The 26560-nt window shown below is 42.5% G+C and overlaps 1 protein-coding gene across 2 annotated transcripts; it reads right to left on the bottom strand.

Annotated features, from left to right (window-relative positions):
* Positions 1 to 13811: 13811 nt before the first annotated feature.
* Positions 13812 to 18596, bottom strand: CIMAP3 (ciliary microtubule associated protein 3). 2 transcript variants are annotated; one of them, XM_063107147.1, is made up of 6 exons: positions 18578 to 18596; positions 18200 to 18342; positions 17538 to 17636; positions 16676 to 16806; positions 15109 to 15226; positions 13812 to 13880 (listed from the first exon to the last, which is right to left on the bottom strand). In XM_063107147.1, exons 1-6 carry the CDS (start codon positions 18594 to 18596, stop codon positions 13812 to 13814), a joined length of 579 nt encoding a protein of 192 aa, XP_062963217.1. The 2 variants fall into 2 exon arrangements, with proteins under 2 accessions (XP_062963217.1, XP_062963218.1); XM_063107148.1 differs by lacking the exon at positions 17538 to 17636.
* Between the last annotated feature and the right edge of the window lie 7964 nt (positions 18597 to 26560).

Genomic DNA, 26560 nt, shown 5'->3' with positions numbered 1-26560 from the left:
CTGTAAACCATTTTACATATGTTAACACATTTAATTTTCACAGCAACAATGTAGAAAAGGTATTATTATCTACATTTTACCCACAAGGAAACTGAAGCTTGGAGAGGTTAAGTAACTTGGCCAAGATCACGTTTCTAATAAGTGACCAAATAAGTATTTAAATACAGTTTTATCTGATTCTCGGCCCATCTCTGTCAGGATTCATGATTCCTATTTTGGGCCAGGACGTACCTATAACTCCCTGATGTGCTTGGTTTCCAGGATTTTGCCCCCTCTACTGTTCTAGTGAAGAAACCACTCCAGCCTTACCTAAGTGTGGAATTGATGTGTTCTTTTCCTTACATAGATTACCATTGACACAAAGATGACCCAAATGATAAGAAGACAGTACAAAAAGTTTATGCAAACACACCACAAGATCTAGATGAAATAGTTCTGGGACACTAATCAAATTGACATAAGAAGAGGCAGAACACCATGGAAGATATTAAAAGTGCTATTAAAAATAGTTTCCCTACTGGGGTTTGCCTACTGAGCTGGGAAAGGGGGAGGGAGAGGGAGGATACCAAGAAATGGGTTGATGGACACAAAATAGCTAGTTAGGAATAATAAATTCTACTGATGCACATTCAAGCTAGGCAGCTGTGATTAACAATAATTTATGGCAGGTTATCAAACGACTAGAAAAGAGGAGATTGAATGTTCTCAACACAAAGAAATGATTATGTTTTATAATGATGTATGTGCTAATTATTCTGACTTGATCATCACACATTGTACACAGGATTACTTACTCTGGGAGAAGCCAGCGGCTTCTTCTACAGAGGCCCACAGAGGAGACACTGAGGCCTCACGCCAATAGCCAGTGCCAACTCTCCAGCCATACGAGTGAGTCATTTTAGGAATGGATCCTTTAGGTTCTATCAAGCTTTCGGTAACTTCCCCAGCTAATCTCTTGACTATAACCTCATGAGAGAACCCAAGCCAGAACCACCCAGTCAGCTGCTCCTGAATTACAGAAACTGCATAAATTAATAAATATTTCCTATTGTTTTAAAAGGCTAAGTTTAGGAGTAATCTGTCATATAGCAATACACAACTACTAGAGTCAGGAGTAGCCTGGTGGTTGAAGATTGCCCACCACCAGAAATGGTAAAGATAAGACATTCATTTGTTCAGGTGACTTTCATCAAGTGCCCAGTCTGTGCCAGGTACCCAGGATCCAAAGATGAGCATGGCACTCAGGAGATATGAATCACCTCCTTCTGGAGAAGACTGAAAGGAAGCTAGATGCACTAAGAGAATTCTTGGCCCTGCCTGAGGGTCTGTTTTCAGGCCAAGGCTGGCAGTGATCCCTGTACCTGTGCCCACTATTATCCGCCTGGCTCAGCCCCACTTCTGAGGGTTCTGCTGCTGCCAGTGGCAAATCTATGGCCTTGGGGGTAGCAAGGTCAGATAAAACAGGCCCTGCCACCTGTGACTCCTGCCTCCCACACAGCACTGACCACCCTCTCAGCCACATTGTCCCCCCCCCCCGCCCCCCATTCCCAGCCCTCTGACACTGGTCCATTTTTTTCTAAGAATTCAGGCTGTAGCAAAGTAGGTCACAATATTCTTTACATCCTACTGCCACCACCCTTCCCAGAATGAGGAGAAGGGGGCTGGGGTATAAGGAGCATGTTTCTTTGGTAGCAGCTCTCCTCTCCCCATTTCTGCCCCGGGCTGCAATAAGGGAAGGGAATTGGCAGCTGCAGCATCCTATGGCTACCCCGTCGTTCCTCTCCAGAGCTGTGACCGCCAAAGCACAAGGGGTCAAGAAGATGATGATGAGCAGGACTAATTGTGCCCCTTCCCTGAACCAAATCCCTTCCAAGACCCTTGCTTCTGGCTTTGGCATTGGGCCCAGTCCTGAAGGAGGAAAACTACAGGCTTTAAGTGAATGTTCCAATATCTCAGCTCAACACTCCTCACTCACTTCCCCCATGGGCTTTCCTGGTCCTGGGCCCTGAACGCTGGAGTCCTGATTTCCAGCACAGTGCCCTTTATTCTCCCCCTGGGCTCCCACATCCCATGGGGAAAGGGACTCAGCCTCAGTGCAGAACTCAAGTCTCCAACTGCAAGCAGTTCTGTAGGAGTCTCCAGGTCTGGGCTGGTGAAGGGGCTTTGCTGGTTTCTTTCCTTCTAGGTGCTCACTCTCATGAATCTGGGATGGGTGGAGATAGGAATGTAATGGCCTTGGGACCTGGGGGTATGAGGTGGCAACTCTGCTGCTCCCATAGTGATAAAAGAAGTCTCCTTATGTAAGGCTGAAGCTGACCAAGGTGGTCAGTATGGAGGCATGATGGGCAGGATGCAACTGTGGGCCTGTGAGTCTCCCATCATTTCTGCCCTTCATCCTTCCCACAGGTCATGGGGTGTCCCATGAATGGGGAATGGGGCAGGAGGGAAGGCATCTGTTTCAGAGAGGTTTCTACATGAATTTTCCTCTCATGTCCCGGGCTCTGAGCAGAGGGACTTGAGCTCCAAGCCTGGGAATGATGAAATAAGGCCCAGGAAAAGACCACTGATAAATCCAAGGTCATTGGGACCTTGAAACCCTACGAGTCCCCTGGGTAGCAGCAGATCCTAGCTGGGAAGCCCATCTGAGGACTTCCCATATTTGTATTTTTTGTTTCAGGTTTGGCTGCTCTGCTGCAGGTGCAATAGGTAAGGAATAATACAACCTCCTGTCCACACTTACATCTTCCTAATAGTTAACTCCCCTTTCTTTCCTTTCTTCCAACTTTGCATTTCCTTCTCCTTCTACAATAAAGTCAAGACTAGAACCTCAAGCCTGTTTTGCTGGATCCCAGAATGTCAGAGCTGGGAGGGAACATATAGACTGTGAATCTTAAATGCCTCACTTTCCAGTGGAGGAAACTAAGGCACAGAGAGGGGAAGTGACTTGTCCTTCGTTATTCCACATCAGGACTTAAACCTCCATCCTGATGCTGAGACTGGTGCAGTCTCCATTATCTATTACTCTGTACTCCTCTGCCTTTTTTTCCCTCAAATGTCCTCATATTCTTTCTAATTCCTGGGCATTGGGCTACAGATGTGAAACACAACTAAGGCCCAGATAAGGAGATCCAGGAGAAGAGAATGAGAAGGGCATGAGCTCTGGAGTAAGACTGCCTGGAAGTAGTAGATGCACAATAAATTCTTGGGGAATGGATGGACACTTGAACCTTGCAGTCCTAAGCAAGTCAGTTTTTCTGAGTCTCATTTAAAAATGAGAATAATAATTTTACCCTCACGGGGTTGTTATGAGAATCAGAATTTAAGCAAAACAATGCATGTAAAGCCTCTAAATAAAGCATTAGTGACATCATATGACTTGTACAATGGTAGCTATTTTATTGGTAATAAATTTGAACAGTTAAGCACGCGATGAAGTTAAGCAAAGTACCCGAGGAGCATAACTACCCTGACCACTTGCTTCTGTGATGGCAAATTGATTTTACTTTATATGTTGACTCTAATTGATTTTTAAAGCTTTCAGGGTCATAAAATATGCTTAGGTCTTTCTCAGATTCTGTTGAAAAAGAGTGCCATGATTGGTTCACATGGTCTTTCACACAGGGAGGAAAGGCATGTGGCAGCATCTACCAGGTCTATGCCGTGCTGACTTGTAGGTTACCCTTCCCTGGAAGAGTTCATCTGCCAGTGAGACAAACAGTGGAGCCAAACACTGCAGTGACTGCTGCTTTCTCCTCTGAGGCTCGGCCTATAAGCTTGTGTGCTGCTTTACCAACTGGTCTCAGCATCAACCGGAATCAGCCAGGTTCTTTCCTAAGGATGTGGACTCATGTCTGTGCACGCACCTGATATATGCTTTCATCACCATGAATGATGACAAGATTGCTCCCGATGAATGGAACAGTGTTGATGTCCTGTGTGCTCAGTTCTGAGCTCTGAAAGAACAGTCAGTAGGAATTGAGTCCATAGTGAGTGGGAGACAGGGAGGTTAATGGAGAGCCCAAACTCAGTCTCCAATTCATTTTCAAGTATTATAAGATTCTGAGAGGCAAAGTCTTTTGCAGATCGTTTCTTCCTGAAAAGAACATGCAGATTTGTAACACATACGAGTATAGTAAAGTATGATGTAAACTTTAACGTGGGCAGACAGGGAGAAACAATCGCCAAGGGGACTTTAGAGGTTGTACTTGGAAGCTGCCCATTCCCCAGAGGGTCAGGAATGAGGGAGAGAAGAGTCACTTTCCACAATGTCTGCATCTGCAGGCTCACAGAGGTCTCCCTTAAATATGCCTCTTTGTTTCTTTCTGGAGCAATGGAGATCTGGTCAACTTGCTGGCTGTAAGTGGCTGGAACTTTGGCACTTAGAAGTAAGAGCCTTCTGATGGCCAGGGGATGAGGGTGGAAGCAAAAGTAAGAGTCCTTGAGGCTGGGGTGGTGAACAATGATGCCAGAGAAGGAGATGAAAGTGGATTATTCCAGAGGGGAAAGAGGCTGGTCTCTGAAAAGGAAACTCTGATGTCTGTGGGTGGGAAGGGCTGGCTGCAGCAGATATTGAGAAATAGCAATGGTATTGAGAGAGTCAAATAGTCAAAATAATATAGAGAATGATACATGGTAGGAAGGGGATTGGTGCTGGAGAAGAGCTTTTGTCCACTGATGAGAATGCAACAGCCCTGGGTTGGGTCATAGGCTTTGCTGCTGGGGAGCAGTGAGAAAGGATATGACATTTGAACTCCGAGTTGGAAAAAGAGATGAATTAGATTTGTATGTAAAGACGTTGTCCAAATCAGTGGTAAGTTACTTTTTAAATTTTGAAAGTTGTGCATTTCCATAATTATTTAAAAAATCAGGATAGCACAGAATTTTTTGACATAAAAAGTAACTCACTTCTCTCTTTTCTTCCCCTTTCTAATTCTCCAGAGGTAGCAGTATGATGTCAGAACACATTGTAACTGAGTTTTTTATTCTCACTGTAATAGCCAAGTAAACTTTCTGGCAGTTACCTGTAAAGTAACAAGCTAATTCTCACCTATGTTATTTGACCAATATTTTTTCTGCCTGAAGTGTCCTCTCTACTACACCAATAAAATTTTTTCTTATCTTGTCCACAACTCACATAAATAAGAAAATCTTTGCAGCTTAATCCCCAAAACTCTAAACAACACCTCTCCTCCCTTTTTAAGTTACCCAGTTTGTGCTAGTCAGTTTACTTCAATTTTTTTTAAAAAAACCCTTGAACTTTAAAAAAATAAAAAAATAACTGAACTTAAAAAAAAAAGAAAGACAGTTTAGGGAGGTTGTAATCCAGTGTACAAAGCATTCATCACATGCTTACTATAATCAGGAACAAATCTAGAGTGTTTAAATATGTATTTACAGGTCATGAAATTATTGACTATGGCAGAGTAACTAAATTCTAGATATTAAGGTGCCTTTAGATGTAGGATTCAGAATAAATTTAATAGTACATTCTTTGGGGTTCAGAAGTGCTTTATTAAATATTTATACAGATGTAAGTAAGTCACATCTTTGGAAAAAATAAATATAAAAAATGAACCTCTTAGAAAGACTCAAAGAAATACAATATCTGAACGACTACACCCTGAAAGATCCCACTAATAAAGAACGTATACATGTACATTTGATGTTATAAATAAATGGAAAAATACTATTCAATAGACAAAATGAAGGAAAAAAATTTTAAATTAAAAACAGTTATCCATTGATTAACATTAACATTTTTGAATGCCTTTACCTTAACTGCAAAAATCCATTAGGGATTATTATGAAATACACAATTAAAATTGAAATAAGAGATGGTGTAGGGAGGATTCCTGGGGTCTGCTGATGTTAATACAGACAAACTCTCTGCCTAGATTTACCACCATGGTCTCCACAGCTGCCAACTACAAAGCTTTCATCTGTTCTGTCATTGACTTCCTTCATCACATGGATTTGATGGCATTAACTTGGACATTGAAGATCCAGGGTCCCAGAGAAGCCCACCTGAGGACAAGCAGTGATTTACATCTTGATTAAGGTGTGAATGGAAAACTAGTTCTGTGTCATTTCGTAGAGAAGCTGGTGCCTTAGTGGGTTTTCTGAGAGAACTGCATTTCCTGAGGTTAGCAAAGGGTACTGCCCTCAGACAGTACACTAGTTCAGGTGTTTGAAAGTCACAAGCAACAGAAACACTCTCTAGCTAGTGCAGGTCAAAAGAGAATTTACTGGAAGGATATAGGTATTAGAAAGAACCAAAGGAAGAGATCCTTTGACAGGGAAGGAGAAACCATTCATTTTGTTGGTCATGCATTTGGTAAGTATTTACTGAGCATCAGCAGTGATCCAGACACTGTGCTTCACATTGTAGACAGAGCAGTAAGCAAGACAAACACAATGTCTGCTCATGTAGGGCTTACAGCCTAGTGGAGGATACAGACCAAATAAATAAATAAAAAATAAAAACTATCAAGTAATTGCAAATTGTGATAAGAACTATGATGGAAGTAAATTGGATGGTCAGGGAATTCTTCTCAGAGGAAATGACATTTAAGCTGCAATATGAAGAATTAAAAGGAACTGGCCACACAGAGTAGGGAGAAGAGTGTTCTCAGGAAACAGTAACAGCATTAGCAAAGGCCTGGAGGCAGGAAAGAGCTTAGCTCAGCTATATACAAATCTGGATTTGATAGCTTTAAAAATGAGGGTGAAGTTAGCATTGGCAAGATAGCCCCTAGGTCCTCTGCCAGGAATTCCTGGGTTTTCTTCCTTTGGAATTGCCATTAAATGTGAGTTGAATTAAAGGACTCTTAGTGTCTTTTTGTTTCAAGTTATACTTTACCAAGACCTATCCCTGTATTTGGGGTGCCATTTCAAGAGAAAGGGGAATTATTATGAGCTTGAAAGTGGCCCGAGAGGTACTTACATAATGAAGACAGCGACTCAAATCCACCCTTACTCTCTCTCCAGAAAATGCTGGAAGCTTTCAAAGAAAAATCTAAAGAAACAGGATGCCCCAGGCTGCTTCTCACAGCAGCTGTACCTGCTGGCAAGGGGATCACTGATGCAGGACGTGAAATTGCAGAGACTGGGAAGTGAGTGTGCTGGGTCTCTCAGGGTGCCCAAATCCTAAAGCATAGATTCCTAAAAATTTTGGTGGGGAGCATTCCAAATAGTTAAGTACATGTAACATTGGGAAAGTGGGCCTTCAATGCCAAAGAGGTTTGTTGACTTAGTGGCTCTGGGATAAAGTGGTGGTCCCTTTAAATTACCACTGTGTTGGGACTGTGGTCACCGTGGGACAAAGAAGAACAAGATTCAAGACCATGGAAAACCCTCATAATAGCAATCCTCATTAGCAGTTTCTTTTGAAAAAGCTATAGAATTATAAAATATATTATCATCAAAGCAATAGGACAGTTACTCACCTGTGATTCCCATGGTCCTAGAGACATGTTTCTGAGATACGTGCTCTAACAACCCACATTGTCTAGCTTTCTGCTCTGAGTTTGCCCTATTTCTGTCAATAAGGTAAAGAAAACTTCCTGTCAGGGCCGGCCTGTGGCTCACTTGGGAACTTGGGAGAGTGTGGTGCTGATAATACCGAGGCCACGGGTTCGGATCCCTGTATAGGGATGGTCGGTGGGTTCACTTGGGGGAGCATGGTGCTGACAACACCAAGTCAAGGGTTAAGATCCCCTTACTGGTCATCTTTAAAAAAAAAAACAAAGGAGAAAGAAAACTTCCTGTCAAGCCCTATGGGGGTCACAGAATATAGTTTGCTCTCTGGAGACCCTGGGAAGCCAGATCAGTGGGGTTATATGAATACCTACTTGACGTCGTGGGCTTCTCACTGCTACCATTTCCTGTCCTTAAAATGTTTATAAGAAAATGCCCCTGGGATCCTGTTGGTTTAAGTCCTTTGTTCTGGGCTCCTTGATTTCACCAGCACGATGGTCTATGATTTCCATGGTAGCTGGGACACACCTACAGGCAAAACAATCCCCTGCACATAGGATCCAAGGATCAAGGTGATATGAGTTATTTCAACCGTGTAAGAAAGAAAAGCCTCAAATCATGTGTAGAGGGGAGATCGGAAAGGGATTGAGGAGAGCCTTGGTTGTATAGTAAGGCTTTCTCTTTGGGGGACAATTGCTAGACTTTGTTCATCAAATGCAACAAACACTGGTGATGAAATAATGTCTGTTGCCTTCTTCAGTAATATGCTATGAAGTAGTGGAGAGACAATGGGGTCCCAGTGGAGAAGCTCACCATGGGGTTCCAGCTCAACAGTTCTGGCACCTCAGTTGTTGACCCAGTCTCTGGAACAGGGTCATCTGGTCCTTACCTGCGTGAGGCTGGCTTCTGAGCTTATTATGAGGTAACGGCAAGGCTATTTCAGACTGAAAATGCACCACGAAAAATTCTTTCACTCTCCAACTCCACCTGATACCTCTTCTTCTCTTGAGTCTCTGCACCCTGGCTTCTTATTGCTCCAATCATAAGCAGCTTGATGGCTATGGAATAGTTTTCACTTAAAAAAATCAATCTGAATTTCTTTTTCAGGGTTTGAAGCATTCCTCTTTCCCAGAGCCCCCAAACAATACTGATTTCTATTATATCCATGCAAACAGCTAGAGAAGGATTTCAATGGTCTAGCCCAGGCATGGCAAATAATTTGATCTCCCTTCTAACTTGGATTGATTGTTTGCGTGAATCCTGTGCTGAACATTCTGAGACTGATAGGTGAGGTGATATATTAGCAGCGTTTGTCAAAGACTCAAGAGGGAAGAATGACCACAGCACATATGGTCGTGCTCACCATTTCCTAAATAACCCGTTGGTACAGAATTAGTCCAAATTACACCTGTTTATGGCCTAGTTTCACAGAAATCTGTATCTTCATTTTATAAGACAAAATTACTTTCTAGAAAAATGTGAGATTGAAGTAGATTTCATAATGTCCTCTTTTCTGTCCCTCCCGTTTCTTCCTATTGTTTCCTCCTGTTTAAGTCCTTTCTCCTCCAGTACATGACACAGATCTGTGAAGTGCTCAGCGTTGCCTTCTTAACTCCCCCCACAGATCTGTGCATTCTTAAGAGGGGCCACAAGTGCCTGGATTGAAGACTAAAAGTTCCATATGCCTACAAAGGCACTGAGTGACTTGGATACAACAACACTGAGAGCTAGAGTGTATATATGAATACAATTCTGGTTTTGAATCCTACAATCATCAGGAGCCCATTTTCCTAAGATCTGTGGTTTCAAGGTTTTAAATATGCACAGAGAAAGGATAGGCCAACCTCATTATTACTTATCTTTTCCTGAGAACAGGGAAAACAATATAATTAAATATAATTTAAAACTTAATAATACAATGTATAATACATAACATAATACACTGAAATATACTAGAATATTCTAGTATAATTAAAATTCCCCAATTTTTGTATAGTATGAATTTCTACTAGTACATGTGGATGGTTATAAGACTGGCCTAAGACCATCATCTTCAATGACAAAATAAAAATAAACTTTTACATTTTTACCTAAATGTTTTATAACCATTATCTTACTTAATTTTACACAATCTAGTGAAGTAAGAAATAGCCTGTCCATTTTACAGATGAGTAAACTGAGGATCACAAATGGTAGTCCAAGGTTACATAACTGGAAAAGAAAGGCAGTAATAGTCTGGCTCAGAGTCTGGGTTCTTTCCGCTGTACTACTCCATCAGGTCATCTGTACAGAATCCTGGTGAGTTGAAAAGCAGTCTACAAGGAGGAGGGAAGGGTTCTTTTGGCACAGTGGTTAAGAGTTTAGGCTTTGGAGTGACATATACCTGGTTCTAAATTTCTAGTTTGAGATGGGTAAGTTCTCACAAATCTTGAAAGAATAATAATAGGTTCTATGTAGAAGTTCTTGAGAAGAGTGAGTAATGAAGGTAAAAATATAGCTTAGCCTGTACTACTAATGTTAGGTAAATATTAGCTTTATTTACATTACTACCCAAGAATTTCTGAACCAGGACAAGAAAACAAGAATAGAAGTAAGTTAGTCAATCATATCCTGAATCCACAAAGCACACACCGTTTTATAAAAGAAAAATTGATAGGGTTCCATCCCACTTGCATTTCTCTCCCGAATATCACCTGTCACCCATACTCAATTGTCTGCTTGTTGCATAGATGCCGTTTGATTCTGGATGCCATGTGCTCTTTTTGTCCACAGTTTATTTTCTCAAGGAGAACAATTTTGGCGGGGCCACGGTTTGGGCCATTGATCTGGATGACTTCTCAGGCTCCTTCTGCAATGAGGGCAAACACCCACTCATAAGCAAACTGAAGTCACTGCTGGGCCTGTCTTTGGATGTGTCACTATTGAGTTCAACATGTTATTCTAAGGAAGCTGCAGGTCAAGCTGCAAAGAACACCAAATGCAGAGGGGTCAGAGTGCGTGGAGACAGCTGCAGAGCTTCTAGGCCCACACATCTGAGAAAAGGGACAGAATTATACAGAAAGCACCTTTTTAGAAATCTGTTTTCAGCCATTGGGTCAGTGCCCAGTTCAGTAGCTGTCATGGACAAGGATTTGAATATACCTGATACCCTAGAGGTGGGCCTTGCTGCTCAGGAAAATTTTGACTGGGAACTAGATATCCCAAAAGCCAGTCTGATATATGTACTGACATTTATCTCTAAGCTAGACCATGTCCCTCTCACTGCAGCGTGCCATTTCCTAACCTAGATGCATAGATTTTGTCCTTTGGGAGTTGGTGGGGAGGGTCGGAGGGAGGTTGTGAAGAAGACTCATGTTGCTGATTGGTCCATGACTCAGCAGTGTGAAGAGACACCCCTGCTCCTCATGTGGCTTTGTTGTTAAGCATCCCTGGGGCAGGTCTAAAAATGGAGGTAAAACAGTGGAACATATAAGAACTTCCTCAGCTCTCCGAGGAAATTCACAGAATCGTTGATCTTTAGAACTGTAAAAACCTGTAAGAGATTATAAAATGACTTGCTCAAATTAAATAGCAGTGAGCAAGAGGCAGAAAACTGTAATGGTTGAGAGCACTCTACTAGCAGAGTAAAATGAAATATGAAACTTCTGAATCACCAGAGGGAGACAAAAGAAACAAAATAACAAAATAACAATGTTGAAAAGAAATGAGTAAAAATAAATCATGAGAAATAAAGCATAACAAGATGACAAAATTCCAAGTATAACACTTCGGGAAGAAAAGTAAATGAAATGACAAAAATCCGAATATATTACTTAACGACAGAAATGTTGACAGATAAGCCTCCTCTACAAAAACCAAAATACTAATTAGTCCCCCAAAGGAACAAAGGCCTTTGTCCTATCACTCTAGGGTTGGGTTCATCTCTCCTTGAATGGAACTAGAATGAAATCCAAGGGCTGACATCCTACTAGGACGCCAGGAGGCCTTGTTCCCCTCCTCTCAGCTTTGAGTTTTTGTCCCCTTGTCACATTCTTCCCAACTACAACTTGGAACCCTCACCGGGCTCAAGCTCTTTGAGAACAGAACTGATACAGAAGAATGAACAGAGCTTGCTGCTTCTAATGTACAAAACCAGCTTATGATGATGCTCTGAAATGCTCTTTGTTCTTTCAGGATGTTGTCCACGACCACCAACACCCGCTATAGCCGACCTGTGACACCCAGAAGCGAAGGCTTCTGTGCCAATATTGGTGGAGGTGGTGGCAGTGGTGGACAATGAGGCAGTGACAGGGGCAGTGGAGGAGATGGAGGTTTCTGTCCTGGTAAAGCGGATGGCATCTGTAGTAATCCTGAAGACAATACCAAGTTCTACCAGTGTGTGGAAGGCAACACCTTCTACCTCCAGCGTGCCCAAGGTTGATCTTTCACCAGAATTGCAAGTGTTGTAATTGGCCTTGAGTTAAACATGTTGCAACATTCTACTGTCACAGATTCTCTTGTGCTGCATGTCAAACCACATCCTCTGATACTGCATGCCATCGACATATTGCATCAACCTATCCATCACATTGGAAGCACTACCCCACTAAAACAGCATTATGATAAGGCTTTAGACTATTAAAACCTAAAAAAACAATAAACACCTCGAAGCCAATCCAGATGTAAAACAAATATGGCACAACAAGAATTATTCATCGTACTGTTTCTTAAGTACTTGTGTATACAATTTAGCATTTTAAGGGACCCTGAAGGTTAACTGAAGTTACACTAAAAGTTTATTTTTTATCAAATCAGATTACTACTTTAGAAAATAGAGTTCCCTTCCCTGGGAGAAGCTTTGAGTGTAGTAACAAACAATTTGAGAGATATTTTACCACCCCTGTCCATATCCTCCAATGCGGGGGACCTTGCAAGACCCCGAATGAGAGAGAATAATGACTACTAAATTATCACCTCTAAAAACCTGCACGTGTGTGGATCCAAGGGAGGCAAGGGAGGAAGGTGTGTGGAAGAGGTGATAACAGTTAATTCTGACTTATTTCAATCATAAATACTATACTTCTTGACAAGCTAATAGAAATCATTAAATCATCGGATTAAAGCCTATATATTGGGTAAGTTTTTAGCCTGAGGTATCTTTATTATTATTTTAATATTCCGATTTGATCTCCAAAACAGATTTTTCTGTCCTATTTCAGAAGATCTTGGCCCTTAAAAAATTAGGCCCCTCAGCAGCATGCACCCAGGAAGCTTCGCCTCTCACTGCCTCTCTCCAGCTAACACTCACTAGGGTGGCCCCGAGGTTACAGTAGGCTAGAGCTTGTCTGCGGCCACTGGGAGTTTCTATTTGGTATCCAGATGCTTGCAACTTGCCACGTTTCAGGTAATTACTAAGATGCCCCTGTGGGTTCCTCCCATGAAAAGATAAGGGAGACCACACTTAGTGCCAATCCAGAATGAACTATACCTGAGTTATTTCGGTTGGTGTTGGAAGGAAAAGGATTACCTTCCAGGCCAGAGTGTCTGGATAAGTACTTTGAATGTGGCTGCTGTGGGTTCTGACCTTTATACCTGCATACTAACTTGTAAAGCTTCAGGGTGTCATTCAGACTGGGGGGAAGTCCCAAGTTACCTGCCTCCTTGGGGACTCCTCCTCAGACTTCAGGCCGGGCCCAAGAAGCTAAGAGTTGAGTTTATTTTGATTCCTGCTGCATCTCTAGTGATTATCACCCTGTCTTAGTAGGGACTCAAAATATATGTTAACAGACTAAACAGATGAGTAATGGGAAAGGGGGAATTTTGGGTTCTGTGACTTTTACGTCAATGTGGCAAAGGCAGCCAAATCAGGACCTTCCTACTCCATGCCAGGGAACTCAAAAACTTGGAAGAGCACCTAAAACATAAATGTTTTAATCTACATTTAAGTATCCTCTGTATCTAACTAGCCCAAATCCCATCCAAACCCCTGATATGTACAGGCCAACAGCCTTCTACACCATGGCTATGGTAGAATTTCTAAAACTGGTGACTGGGAGTTAGAGCTAGAGGGCAGGGGCCCACAAGTATTTCAGTAAAATGAAACAATCCAGCCGAGCACCGAGCAGGAACCCCTAGACCCATCTACATAAGTATATATCACAAACCAGCAGATGGAGATGGAACACTCTGAGCTAGTCTTTATGCTCTCATACAGCAGTCATGAGCGCCCTGCCCCTCCCTGGACCCCATGCTGGCGGACAAGAAGGCCACAGTAATGCAGAGGGAGAAGAGCAGCTCTGTCCTCAGTCCTGGAGATTCTGTGATCAGAAGGAGCACGTGACGGTAGTCACCACTTCTCAGTTGTAATACAGGCTTAGGTAGGCCACACGATTCCGATGCTTTCTAAAGTCTTTGTCTGTGGATAGCTGCAATGAAAGAACGTTGTCTAGCTTAATATTCTAATGAGAACCTCTGCCTTTGGTCTTCTTTGCTGTGCAAAATAGAACTGTACTTTGTAGATATGTGGCCCAGCTGAACCCGAACCCCACAGTAGTCTAGCCTTAGTGATTCTCTCAACATTCAGATGTACATCTAGCCTTTATCATCTTACTATGGTATATATCAAGGTAGGAATAATTTGCCACTTGGCAAATTTCCAAGTAGTTGGTAGGTCTCTTGAAGACAAGGATCATATGTATAATTTTCGAATGTTATCCATAGGCCCTAGCACAAGGATGTTAATACATTAGGCATTTAAAAATATTTGTGGGGGCTGGCCCCGTGGCACACTCGGGAGAGTGCGGCACTTGGGAGCGCAGCAGCGCAGCAGCGCTACCGCCGCGGGTTCGGATCCTATATAGGGCTAGCCGGTGCACTCACTGGCTGAGCGCGGTGCGGGCGACACCAAGCCAAGGGTTGCGATCCCCTTACCGGTTACAAAAAGACAAAAAAAAAAAAAAAATTTGTGAAGTTAATTCAAAGTTCCACTAGGAAAAAACAATGGCACCTCTGGAATTATGACGACTAACATGGATTGAGTATTTATTATATCATCAGGTACTGTGTTAAATGCTTTCCCATGTTATCTCAATTAATCTTTACAACCTTATCAGATTGATTCTATTATTATACCCATTTGACAGATCAGAAAACTAAGGCTTAGAAAAATTAAGAGACTTGCCCACGATCACACAGCAAGTAAATATGGGAGCTGATATTTGAACCCAGGCAGTTTTGTCCCCAGAATCCATGCTCTTAACCAGAATGCTCTACAGCTCCCTGATGATCTAATACTTGAGAGGTGTGATGAAAAGAGCACTGCATTAGGAGTCACAGATCTGAATTCCAGCTGCACAAATCACTTAATCTATTTGAGTCTCAGCGTCCTCCTCTGTCACACAGAGATATTTCTCCTGTACCTATCATAAAAGATTTTTAAGGATCAAATAAGGAAATTAACTTTTGTTCAGTCATATACCCCTTTAAAAATCTAACGAAATTGTGTAACTCCCCCCAAATATCCTCATATTCATATACACACAAAATTGTATATATATTTATAGTAATTTCAGGGGACCAAGAAGTTCATTCACAGACTCCTGGTTAAGAATCCCTGATACATACGAAACCTCCGCAGAAGTCCAGTCTCATTACCTCTGTTTTCAGGGTTCTTTTCTGTAGACATGGAACCTGAGCCCAGTCTGGAGATCCAAATTTCATTGGCCAAGCAATTTTTAGAGGTGGCTTCTTCTCTGGGTTGTATGTGCCAGGACTAGAAATAAAAATATAAATATGTCTAATGAGTTAATGACCACACATGAACTCCATCAGTACCACTGTCGTCTTTGAACTAGGCCTAATCCTTTGGGAAAAGGCAGCAGACTAATTAGCTTTTTAATGTTGTACAAGCATTCACGTATTGCTAATTAGATGTTAGTGTTAAGGATAGCCAGTCTTGACATCCAGCTAGAGTAAAGATCGACTCTAGTTTAAGAAATACTTCTGCAACTCAGTATCCTTAGCTGAGAGACCAGAAGATCCCAGAAGTAGAAGGTGATGAAAGAGATCTACAACAGTGATGAATTAGTACTGCCCGTGATTTGAAGCTGGCGATAAAAGTGCAGCAAGAATCTGTCTTCACTCTAAGGGCAGCAAAGCAGAACCAGTTAAATTTTCTTGGCAACAAGATTATTTAAAAATTGCCTTTATTCATAACACTTTGTCTTTTAGTGTAGACTCCTTACTGTGGGGCAAGAACACTTAGGGTGCGCATCAGGGTCAAGACTGAACATTTCCACTTCCTTAATGCAAGCTTGAGAAAGGCACATTCACTCTCTGATCCTTGGATTTCTCATTTGTAAAAGAAGGGATCTTGACCCTTTGCCCTACAGTTGCATACATCCTGAATGACTTCCTAAAGCATTTAGAACGAGCCCATTGCCTGCAAGGCCATATGCTCTGTCCCCGCTCTTCCTTCTCTGTTCTCATCTTCTCCTTGCTTATTACACTCTAGCTATAGTAGCCTTCTTTCTTCCTCACACCAAATTCCTCCCCAACTCACAGCCTTCGTACTTGTTGTTCCTTCTGCCTGGAATGCTGTCCCCACATCTTCACAAGGCTGGTTTGGTCTTGTCATTGAGATCTCAGATCGAGTATCATGCCCTCAGAGAGACCTTTCTTGACAACCCTTGCTAAAGGAGTGTCCCGCCCATCACTTCCTAGTATATCACCATCCTTTTTTATTTTCTTCATAGCACATCATCAGGTCACCATTCTTCATGGTTTGACCATGACAGTCTTAGCTTATGACTACTGTCCTGATTGCTAATAGGCCCCTTTTCACTGTCAGAAGTGCCACAGATTGACTAATAGATTATATAGTCACTGTCCTTATTACTATTGATATTTTCTTGTGTATTTGCTTCTCATCCATCTGTACTCTAGAATCCTTTAAGCTCCAAGAAATCAGGAGCCTTCTGTGATGGGTTTACTGTAAAATCTCTGTACCTACAAAACTGCCTGGTACATTAATAAATATTTACTGAATAAATAACTATAATTTTACAATTCTACAGTGCCAGACATCTGAAAGGCAAGAGGTTAAGTCTTTAAGGATGGGTGGTTTCTTATTTAACTGGGATGGTTTAGATGTAGTCTCTTCTTTATGTACTTCTTTTCCTATTGCTTTGTGTTGAAGTACACCAGAAAAGAGGAGACATACCCAGGATAATAAGTGTCCTTTGAATAGTTCCTAAATCGAGGCATCAAGACATTAAAAGGAGCAAAACTTTGTTTGTGTTTTTCCTCCTGAGGAGTTGTTCTCTGGTACATGCCTGGGTAAGGTGTCATATCCTGTTGCAAGAAAAAGATCAGTATGTTAGAGGGTGATATACATATGTAAACATAAAGCCTTCCAGGTAGGAAAAACAAAATCATCCTCTTCCTGTTCATAAACCTGCTATGTATGGTTCAGCCACCTTAAGTTATAGAAACAGGCCTACAGTAGGTGGTAAGTAGAAAACCAAGATATGGGAGTACAGCTACCTAAGGGTACTTAATGCACAGGTAGTAGAAAGAAACTTGGGATGGGTAAAGAACCGAGGCAGCCTGTTGCAGCCACTACCCCCACCACCCCCACCACCCTACTCAGAGCTATTTTTTTAGAGCCAGTATCCCTTCCCCTTGAGCGTCAGGAAAATATCCAACAAGAGATTAGGATCCTATACTGAAGACTTTAGACATGAGATCCAATCACAAAACAGGGTGGAAAAGTTGGAATTTGTTTTTTAACTGACAAGATAATGTGAGGTTCACAAACACAGCTTCCAGTATTTTGACCTCGGTCATCTCAGCACTGAAGCCATGTCTTGGGACCATTTCTTCAGTGAATTGTTTTCCACTCTCCCCAGGACACCCACATACACATTTGTAGTGTTAAGGCCCAAGCCTCTCAAATGGGCTTCTTAATAGCTTTCGCCTAAATGCCTACTTTTTTGAATTTCAGGGCATATTCTCCCTGCCTTTTGCTCTCCAATGTAGATACATGCAGCTACATGGGTCACACTAAAATCCCAGCACATTACCTTGTTGATTGGCTTAAACCTCAGGGCTGTTCTGGCTCCACAAGTATATCCTTTTATACTCGTTGGTATCTTAATTAGGTTGTATGCCAAGCCATACGTCTTCAAGTGGTATTTAAAAAAACAAAGAAACAACAGCAAGAACTCTTAGTCAGAACATTACAGCCATCAAATTGGACTGAACTCAGAATGTTCCCATCCAAACCTTCTCTGCAAGAGATTGCTCTTTCTTTCTTGACTCCTTTGAAGTCAAGACCACACAATTACACAAGTAAAACAGGTAACTTTGCAAAGGGATGTGGACAGACAGAATAAATGACATTGCTGTGTATTCCAATGAAACCAGTCTTCTGAGCCCCATGGAGCTGAATTTGGACTAATGGCAAGGTAACTAGAACTAGCATTGGCTCACAAGCCTTGGAGGTGGGAATGGAGTGGGGACTATATGAAGGCAACGCTTGCGTTTAGTAAGGATGTGAAAGTGGGAGCAATATGGTCCTTTAATCTCCAGCATTGGCTCAAACAGCCGGTTGCAGGAGACCGGGGCACTTTCTCATATTGGGACCCTAAAGATCACAAAACCCGTAGAGCTTTTCCCCACGAAACTTGAGTATACTTCGACAGCCAGAGAACTGAGACCCACCCTAGGGGAGAGGAATACTCACATCTTCTAATATGTAACACCCAGGCCCTCTGCGGGGCGATCCCCTAAGAGGAAGAAACTTGTTCCCCAACAAGTTTGGGGCATGGTAGTGAGGAAAGAGCTTCCTCTGTTGACATGTTCCAAAGGAGTAGTTATTCGACGTCTCTAAAGAATAAGGAAGAGGAGAAACTCCGTATGAGGGAAGGCACCTCCGTCCATGTGAGCGCGTTGGGGGAGAGGAAGGTCGGAGGAAGACAGAGCACAGGGCCCGACAGTGCTCTTGCAAAGCCCAGACCCAGCTCCCTGGAGCGGGGTGACTGCACTTCCTTCCGCTTCGTCTTTCCCACTCCCCACCCTTCCCCCGACCCCCTACTCCGCACTCCCCCGAAACTCCCCTCACCCGCTTTGCCGAAGCACATCGTGAGCTGCCAGGGATAGCACTTGTGTACCGCGTTGCCAAGGGAACGGAGGCGCGCCCGGCCAGCCCAGGCCCGGAGCACGCCTGCGCAGCAAGTGGGGCGCGCGCGGAGCCAACTTGGGGGCGGGAACCGGTCACTTGGGGCCCACAGCCCAGGGAATCAATCGTGAGCTCTGCCGCTGGTCTGGGAGTAGAGGGTTTGCTGGACCCGTGGCTGTAGGGCCTGCGGGGCTGAGGGGGTGGCCCAGGGCGTTGGAAACTGGGCCACGAGGAAGGTGCTGCTGTAGAGTGAGGGACAGTGGGTTCAGAATGCCCCCGAAGTCCAGGCTACTAGGATTAGTCGCTGCAGTGCCGACGTAAGGAAGTGGGCTCCCTGGGCAACTCCTAGGGCACGGGAGTGGGGCGGAGTTGAGCTGATAGCAAGTTGCACGTTAGGACCGTTTTCGACCCATTTCTCCTTCTCAAGTCCTTCCAACCAGCTTACCTCCTTCTACCCCTGCGGGGAGAGGGGAGGGGGCATAGCTTTAAAGAGATCAGAAGCCTTGGGCCGAGCCCGTGGCGCAGTTGGTAGAGTGCCGCGCTGGCAGTGCGGTGACGCTCCCGCCGCGGGTTCGGATCCTATATAAGACTGACCAGTGCACTCACTGGCTGAGTGCCGGTCATGAAAAAACGACCAAAAAAAAAAAAAAAAAAAAAAAGAGATCAGAAGCCTTGAGGAGAACAGAGTGCTGTGGAATCACGGAAGTGCTTAATAGTTTTAAATTCTTGGGCAATCAAGTTTCCGAGCCGAGCCCCAGTTTCCTCATCTCTAAATTGGTAATAATAATTTCTTTTTATATGGTTGTTGAGAGGATTAAGATAACAGGATTAAATCAGTTCAGTGCCTGGAACCTGGTAGGTAACAATACTAAAGGTCATCGTAGAGCTAGGGCTGGGTCTGGAGCTCACAGACCCCTTAAGCCCATTGTCCAGACTGGGTCACAAACTCTTCACACGCAGGTCTATGAGCTTGGTAAAGAGAAAAAGGTCCTTGGAGCCTTGGTTGAAGGAATAGTAAGCTTTATTCAGCACACACACATCTAAGAGTTAGGCAGTCTGAAAAGAAACTCAACTGCTACTGGCAAAGTCCAAAGAAAAACTGAGCAGCTGCCAGCAAAGTAAACATGCTCTATTTTTAGACAGGAGCTCTCTGCTGACCGGGGCTGCTTCACAAACTCTAGAACACATAAGAATAGCAGCAAACTAAAAAGTGACATGGGTGCCCACGGGCATTAACTCCACCCACACACAACTTGTTTACAAAGAATGTGCTGCACCACCCCCCAACCAAACCTGAGGTGAGGGGGCCTGACTAAACTATTTTATTTTTCTCACAGTCATTATCACTGAAGTACTAATCCAGCCAGTTTATGAGCACCCCTCCTCATAAGCTGTAGTAACACTACCTTGCTTTCACTAGATTTTAGGATGGCTTTAGGAGTTCTGCAGATGTGCAGGTAACGGAATACGCAGTGCGACTGGTCCATACTACCCTTTGGCCCCTTAAGAAGGACCCTGGCTGGGCAAGCCCGTGGCTCACTCAGGAGAGTGCGGTGCTGATAACACCAAGGCCCCAGGTTCGGATCCCATATTCGCTCACTGGCTGAGCGTGGTGCTGACAACACCAAGCCAAGGGTTGAGATCCCCTTACTGGTCATCTTTAAAAAAAAAAAAAAAAAGGCTCTAGTGAGTCCTAAAGAGTATTTTGGAAACTTGTGAAAACATTTTTGCTTGTTAATAATTATTGGGGTGATGCTCCTGGTTAACAGGCTAGGGTGTTGGCACAGCTCTGTTCGGGGGGTGGATGCCCACGCGGCTCCCGCCTGCACCACCAGGCCACTCACCGCCCCAGTGCTGCCTCCATTTTCCCAGGTGCGGGCAGCTCCGCCCTGCTCGGCCATCACTGAGCCCTCCCACTTGCTTGGCCTGGCGCGGGGCTTTCCGGAGCCTGCGGACCGGCCTCCGCTCCCACTCCCTCCGCGGTTCTCTGGCGGGGCTGGTGGCGGGGGGCGTCCCCGGCCAGTGTCGGGAGGGCAAGGAAGTACGGGCAGGCCGACTGTCACTCCACCACACCCTGGACTCCGGCCCCAGGTAAACTCCCTGTTACTGGGAGGCAGATACCATCTCTGCGGCCACCAGTTTGAAAAAAAAGCCTAACGAATTTCTGGTTGGGAATAGTGTGGTAGGAGAGTTCCCAGGTCCGCTTGAACCTGCCGGAGACCAGGCTGCATGTGGGCGCTAGACTCGGTTTATACTGGGGGGATACAAAGGTGAACAAGACCCGAGAAAGATCTACATAGTGCTACAAAGGCACCCAGAGAGACCGGTCGTCTGTGCCTAGCAGAAACCTGGTAGACTTCCTGGGCGAGGCGGTGCTGAGCAGGGTCTTGAAGGCCCAGCTGATAGACCAGGGGTGCAGAAGACACGCCCCAGCCCAGCACAGTGCACACAGAGTGGGGAGACGTGCGGCCAGGGAGGTGGAGACTCGACAGAAACCACACACCCGGTGGGGTCGCCACTGCACGATCTAACAGCCTGGGCCAGAGCACACGGAACAGGGAGAAGTCCTGCACAGGAAGTGAAAGCTCAACAGAGATCACACACCCTGTGGTACGTGATCCACCAGCCCAGCAGAGTCCAAGCTGACCACAAAGGTGGCTCCCCGGAGAAGCCCAAGACCCGAGGCAACCACACACACAAGGCACTAGAGGCCAACTGAGCAGTCACGGAGGGAGCCATACGAAATTGGCAACCACAGCAACATCCTAGTTACTCATTAGTCTCAAACTAGTGGACTGTGAAACCCCCTGCCACAATGAATAAACACCAAAAAAAAGATACCAGAAATACAAAAAATCAAGAAAGTACACCACCAAAAGTTAATAAATCTCAAACTCTAGATCCTATAGAACAAGAAGCCCTTGAAATAACTGATAAGGAATTTCGAGTGATAATTCTAAGGAAACTGAATGAGATACAAGAAAACTCAGCTAGACATCATGATGAAATGAGGAAAAGTATACAGGATCTGAAAGAGGAAATGTACAAGGAAATCAATGTCCTGAAAAAAAATGTAGCAGAACTTGCTGAACTGAAGAAGTTATTCAACGAAATAAAAAACACAATGGAGAGTTTAACCAGCAGGCTTGTCGAAGTTGAAGAGAGAACCTCTGAACTTGAAGATGGGCTGTTTGAAATAACACAAGCAGACAAAAAGAAAGAAAAAAGAATCAAGGACGTGGAAGAAAATCTGAGAGAGATATCAGACAACCATAAGCGCTCAAATATCCGAGTCATGGGTATTCCAGAAGGGGAGGAAAATGGAGATTCCATTGAAAACATATCCAACAAAATAGTGGCAGAAAACTTCCCAGGTATAGGAAAAATCACAGATCTTCAGATCCAGGAAGCTCAACGGTCTCCAAATGTATTCAACCGAAAAAGGCCTTCTCCAAGACATGTCATAGTCAAATTGGCAAAACTCAGAGACAAAGAGAGAATCTTAAAAACTGCAAGAGAGAAGCGTCAAATCACTTATAAGGGAGCCCCAATCAGGTTAACATCAGACTTTTCATCACAAACCCTAAAAGCTAGAAAGGAATGGGATGATATTTTCAAAATACTAAAAGACAAAGATTGCCAGCCAAGAATACTCTACCCTGCAAGGCTATTGTTCTGAAATGAGGGGCAAATAGTATATTTCTCAGACAAACAAAAACTGCGGGAGTTCACCACCACACGACCACCCTTACAAGAAATCCTCAAGGGAGTACTGGGTTTGGTTCCTGAAAAATAACTACCACTGCCATAAAAACCCAAGAAAAATCAAAACCCACTAGTATAATAAAAATGGCATTCATGAAGAGAAAACAAACTAACAAAAACTCTATCTACAACCTAAGGAACCAACAAACACAGAAAACAAACAGTAAATCAGAAAGCAAGGAACAAAAGACACCTAAGACAACCAAACAACCAATAAAATGCTAGGAATAAATCAACACCTTTCAATAACAACTCTTAATGTAAAAGGCTTAAATTCCCCAATTAAAAGACACAGACTGGCTGACTGGATCAAAAAGCAGGACCCAACTATATGCTGCCTACAAGAGACCCACCTCACCCATAAAGATTCACACAGACTAAGAGTGAAAGGATGGAAAAAGATTTACCATGCAAACAGAAAAGAAAAACGAGCTGGAGTAGCTATTCTTATATCTGACAAAATAGACTTTAAACTAAAAACCATAAAAAGAGACAATGAGGGACACTACTTAATGATAAAAGGACTGATCCATCAAGAAGACATAACAATCATAAATATTTACGCACCCAATGTTGGAGCAGCCAGATTTATAAAGCAAACTCTATTAGATCTAAAGAAGGAAATAGACACTAATACCATAATAGCAGGGGACCTGAACACCCCACTGTCAATATTAGACAGATCATCTAGGCAAAGAATCAGTAGAGAAACACAAGTTCTAAATAAGACTCTAGACCAATTGGAATTGGCAGATATCTACAGAACATTCCACCCAACAACCTCAGAATATTCATTTTTCTCATCAGCACATGGATCATTCTCCAGGATAGATCACATATTAGGTCACAAATCAAGTCTCAATAAATTCAAAAAAATTGGAATTATCCCATGTATCTTCTCAGACCACAATGGATTAAAACTAGAAATTAATAACAAACGAAACTCTGGCAACTATACAAACACATGGAAATTAAACAGCATTCTACTTAATGACATATGGGTCCAAGAAGAAATCAAGCAGGAAATCAAAAAGTTTATTGAAACTAATGAAAACAATGATACATCATACCAAAACCTGTGGGATACTGCAAAAGCAGTATTGAGGGGAAAATTTATTGCATTAAATGCTCACTTCAGAAGAATAGAAAGATGGCAAGTGAGCAACCTAACACTTCACCTTGAAGAACTAGAAAAACAAGAACAATCCAAACCTAAAGTTAGCAGACGGAAAGAAATCATTAAGATCAGAGCAGAACTGAATGAAATTAAAAACCAAAAAACAATTCAAAGGATCAACGAATCAAAAAGTTGGTTTTTTGAAAAGATAAATAAAATAGACAAACCATTAGCATGGCTAACAAAAAAAAGAAGAGAGAAGACTCAAATAACAAAAATTAGAAATGAAAAAGGCGATATTACAACTGATTCATCTGAAATACAAGGAATCATTCGAGACTACTATAAACAACTATACGCCAACAAATTTGAAAATCTGGAGGAAATGGATAAATTTCTGGACACACACAAGCTCCCAAAACTGAACCGTGAAGACGTAGAAAATTTGAACAGACCAATAACAATAAAGGAGATTGAAGCTGTTATCAGAAGGCTCCCAACAAAGAAAAGCCCAGGACCAGATGGATTCACAGCAGAATTTTATCAAACATTCAAACAGGAATTGACACCGATTCTTTACAAACTATTCCAAAAGATTGAAACGGACGCAAATCTCCCAAACTCATTCTGTGAAGCAAACATCATCCTGATACCAAAACTAGGTAAAGATATAACCAAAAAAGAAAACTACAGGCCGATATCCTTGATGAATATAGATGCAAAAATCCTCACTAAATTACTAGCAAACAGAATACAGCAACACATACGTAAAATTATTCATCACGATCAAGTGGGATTCATCCCAGGGATGCAAGGTTGGTTCAACATATGCAAATCAATAAATGTGATACACCATATTAATAAACTCAAAAACAAGGACCATATGATCATATCTATAGATGCTGAGAAAGCATTTGATAAAAAAAAGTTCAGCACTCATTCATGACAAAGACCCTCTATAAGTTAGGTATAGAGGGAAAGTATCTCAACATAATTAAAGCCATATATGACAAACCCACAGCCAATATCATCCTGAATGGGGAAAAGCTGAAAACTTTTCCTTTAAGAACAGGAACTAGACAAGGATGCCCACTCTCACCACTCCTATTCAACATAGTGTTGGAAGTACTAGCCAGAGCAATCAGAGAAGAGAAGGAAATAAAGGGCATCCAGATTGGAAAAGATGAAGTCAAACTGTCCCTGTTTGCAGATGACATGATCCTATATATCGAACAGCCTAAAACCTCTACAAAAAAACTGTTGGAATTGATAAATGATTTCAGCACAGTAGCAGGATAGAAAATCAACACACAAAAATCTGTAGCATTTCTTTTCTCCAATAGTGAACATGCAGAAAGAGAAATCAAGAAAGCCTGCCCATTTACAATAGCCACCAAAAAAATAAAATACTTAGGAATTGAGTTAACCAAGGAGGTGAAAAATCTCTATAATGAGAACTACAAACCACTGCTGAGAGAAATTAGAGAGGATACAAGAAGATGGAAAGATATCCCATGCTCTTGGATTGGAAGAATCAACATAGTGAAAATGTCCATTCTACCCAAAGTGATATACAAATTCAATGCAATCCCCATCAAAATTCCAAAGATATTTTTCTCAGAAATGGAAAAAACTATCCAGACATTTATATGGAACAATAAAAGACCACGCATAGCCAAAGCAATGCTGAGCCAAAAAAATAAAGCTGGAAGCATAACACTACCTGACTTTAAGCTATACTACAAAGCTATAATAACCAAAACAGTATGGTACTGGCATAAAAACAGACACACTGACCAATGGAATAGAATAGAGAATCCAGAAATCAACCCACACACTTACTGTCAGCTGATCTTTGACAAAGGCACCAAGCCTATTCAGTGGCGAAGGGACTGCCTCTTCAGTAAATGGTGCTGGGATAATTGGATATCCATATGCAGGAGAATGAAACTAGATCCATTCCTCTCGCCGTATAGTAAAATCAACTCAAAATGGATTAAGGATTTAAATATACACCCTGAAACAATAAAACTTCTTAAAGAAAACATAGGAGAAACACCTCAGGAAATAGGACTGGGCACAGACTTCATGAATACGACCCCAAAAGCACAGGCAACCAAAGGAAAAATAAACAAATGGGATTATATCAAACTAAAAAGCTTCTGCACAGCAAAAGAAACAATTAAAAGAGTTAAAAGACAACCAACAGAGTGGGAGAAAATATTTGCAAAATATATATCTGACAAAGGATTAATATCCAGAATATATAAGGAACTCAAACAACTGTACAAGAAGAAAACAAGCAACCTAATTAAAAAATGGGCAAAAGAGCTAAGTAGGCATTTCTCTAAGGAAGATATCCAAATGGCCAACAGACATATGAAAAAATGCTCAACATCACTCAGCATCCGGGAAATGCAAATCAAAACCACATTGAGATACCATCTAACCCCAGTTAGGATGGCTAAAATCCAAAAGACTATGAACGATAAATGCTGGCGAGGCTGTGGAGAAAAAGGAACTCTCATACATTGTTGGTGGGACTGCAAAATGGTGCAGCCTCTATGGAAAATGGTATGGAGGTTCCTCAAACAATTGCAGATAGATCTACCATACAACCCAGCTATCCCACTGTTGGGAATATACCCAGAGGAATGGAAATCATCAAGTCGAAGGTATACCTGTTTCCCAATGTTTATCGCAGCACTCTTTACAATAGCCAAGAGTTGGAACAAGCCCAAATGCCCATCATCAGATGAGTGGATACGGAAAATGTGGTACATCTACACAATGGAATACTACTCAGCTATAAAAACGAATGAAATACTGCCATTTGCAACAACATGGATGGACCTTGAGAGAATTATATTAAGTGAAACAAGTCAGGCACAGAAAGAGAAATACCACATGTTCTCACTTATTGGTGGGAGCTAAAAATTAATATATAAATTCACACACACACACACACACACACACACACTCACACACACACACACAAAAACAAGGGGGGGGGGAGAAGATATAACAACCACAATTATTTGAAG

Source organism: Cynocephalus volans, chromosome 8, assembly GCF_027409185.1.
Source record: "Cynocephalus volans isolate mCynVol1 chromosome 8, mCynVol1.pri, whole genome shotgun sequence".
In the NCBI taxonomy this organism is placed as follows: domain Eukaryota; kingdom Metazoa; phylum Chordata; class Mammalia; order Dermoptera; family Cynocephalidae; genus Cynocephalus; species Cynocephalus volans.
Note: the sequence above shows the minus strand (reverse complement) of the source record. Positions and strands in the feature narration are given on the sequence as shown.

Excerpts from the sequence above, each read along its gene's own strand:
- CIMAP3 (XM_063107147.1), bottom strand. Across the intron at positions 17,637-18,199 it reads GGTGTTACATATTAGAAGAT|ACGTATGGCTTGGCATACAA; the intron begins GTGAGTATTCCT and ends TACCACTTGAAG. Across the intron at positions 15,227-16,675 it reads AAGGACACTTATTATCCTGG|TCCTGGCACATACAACCCAG; the intron begins GTATGTCTCCTC and ends TTTTATTTCTAG.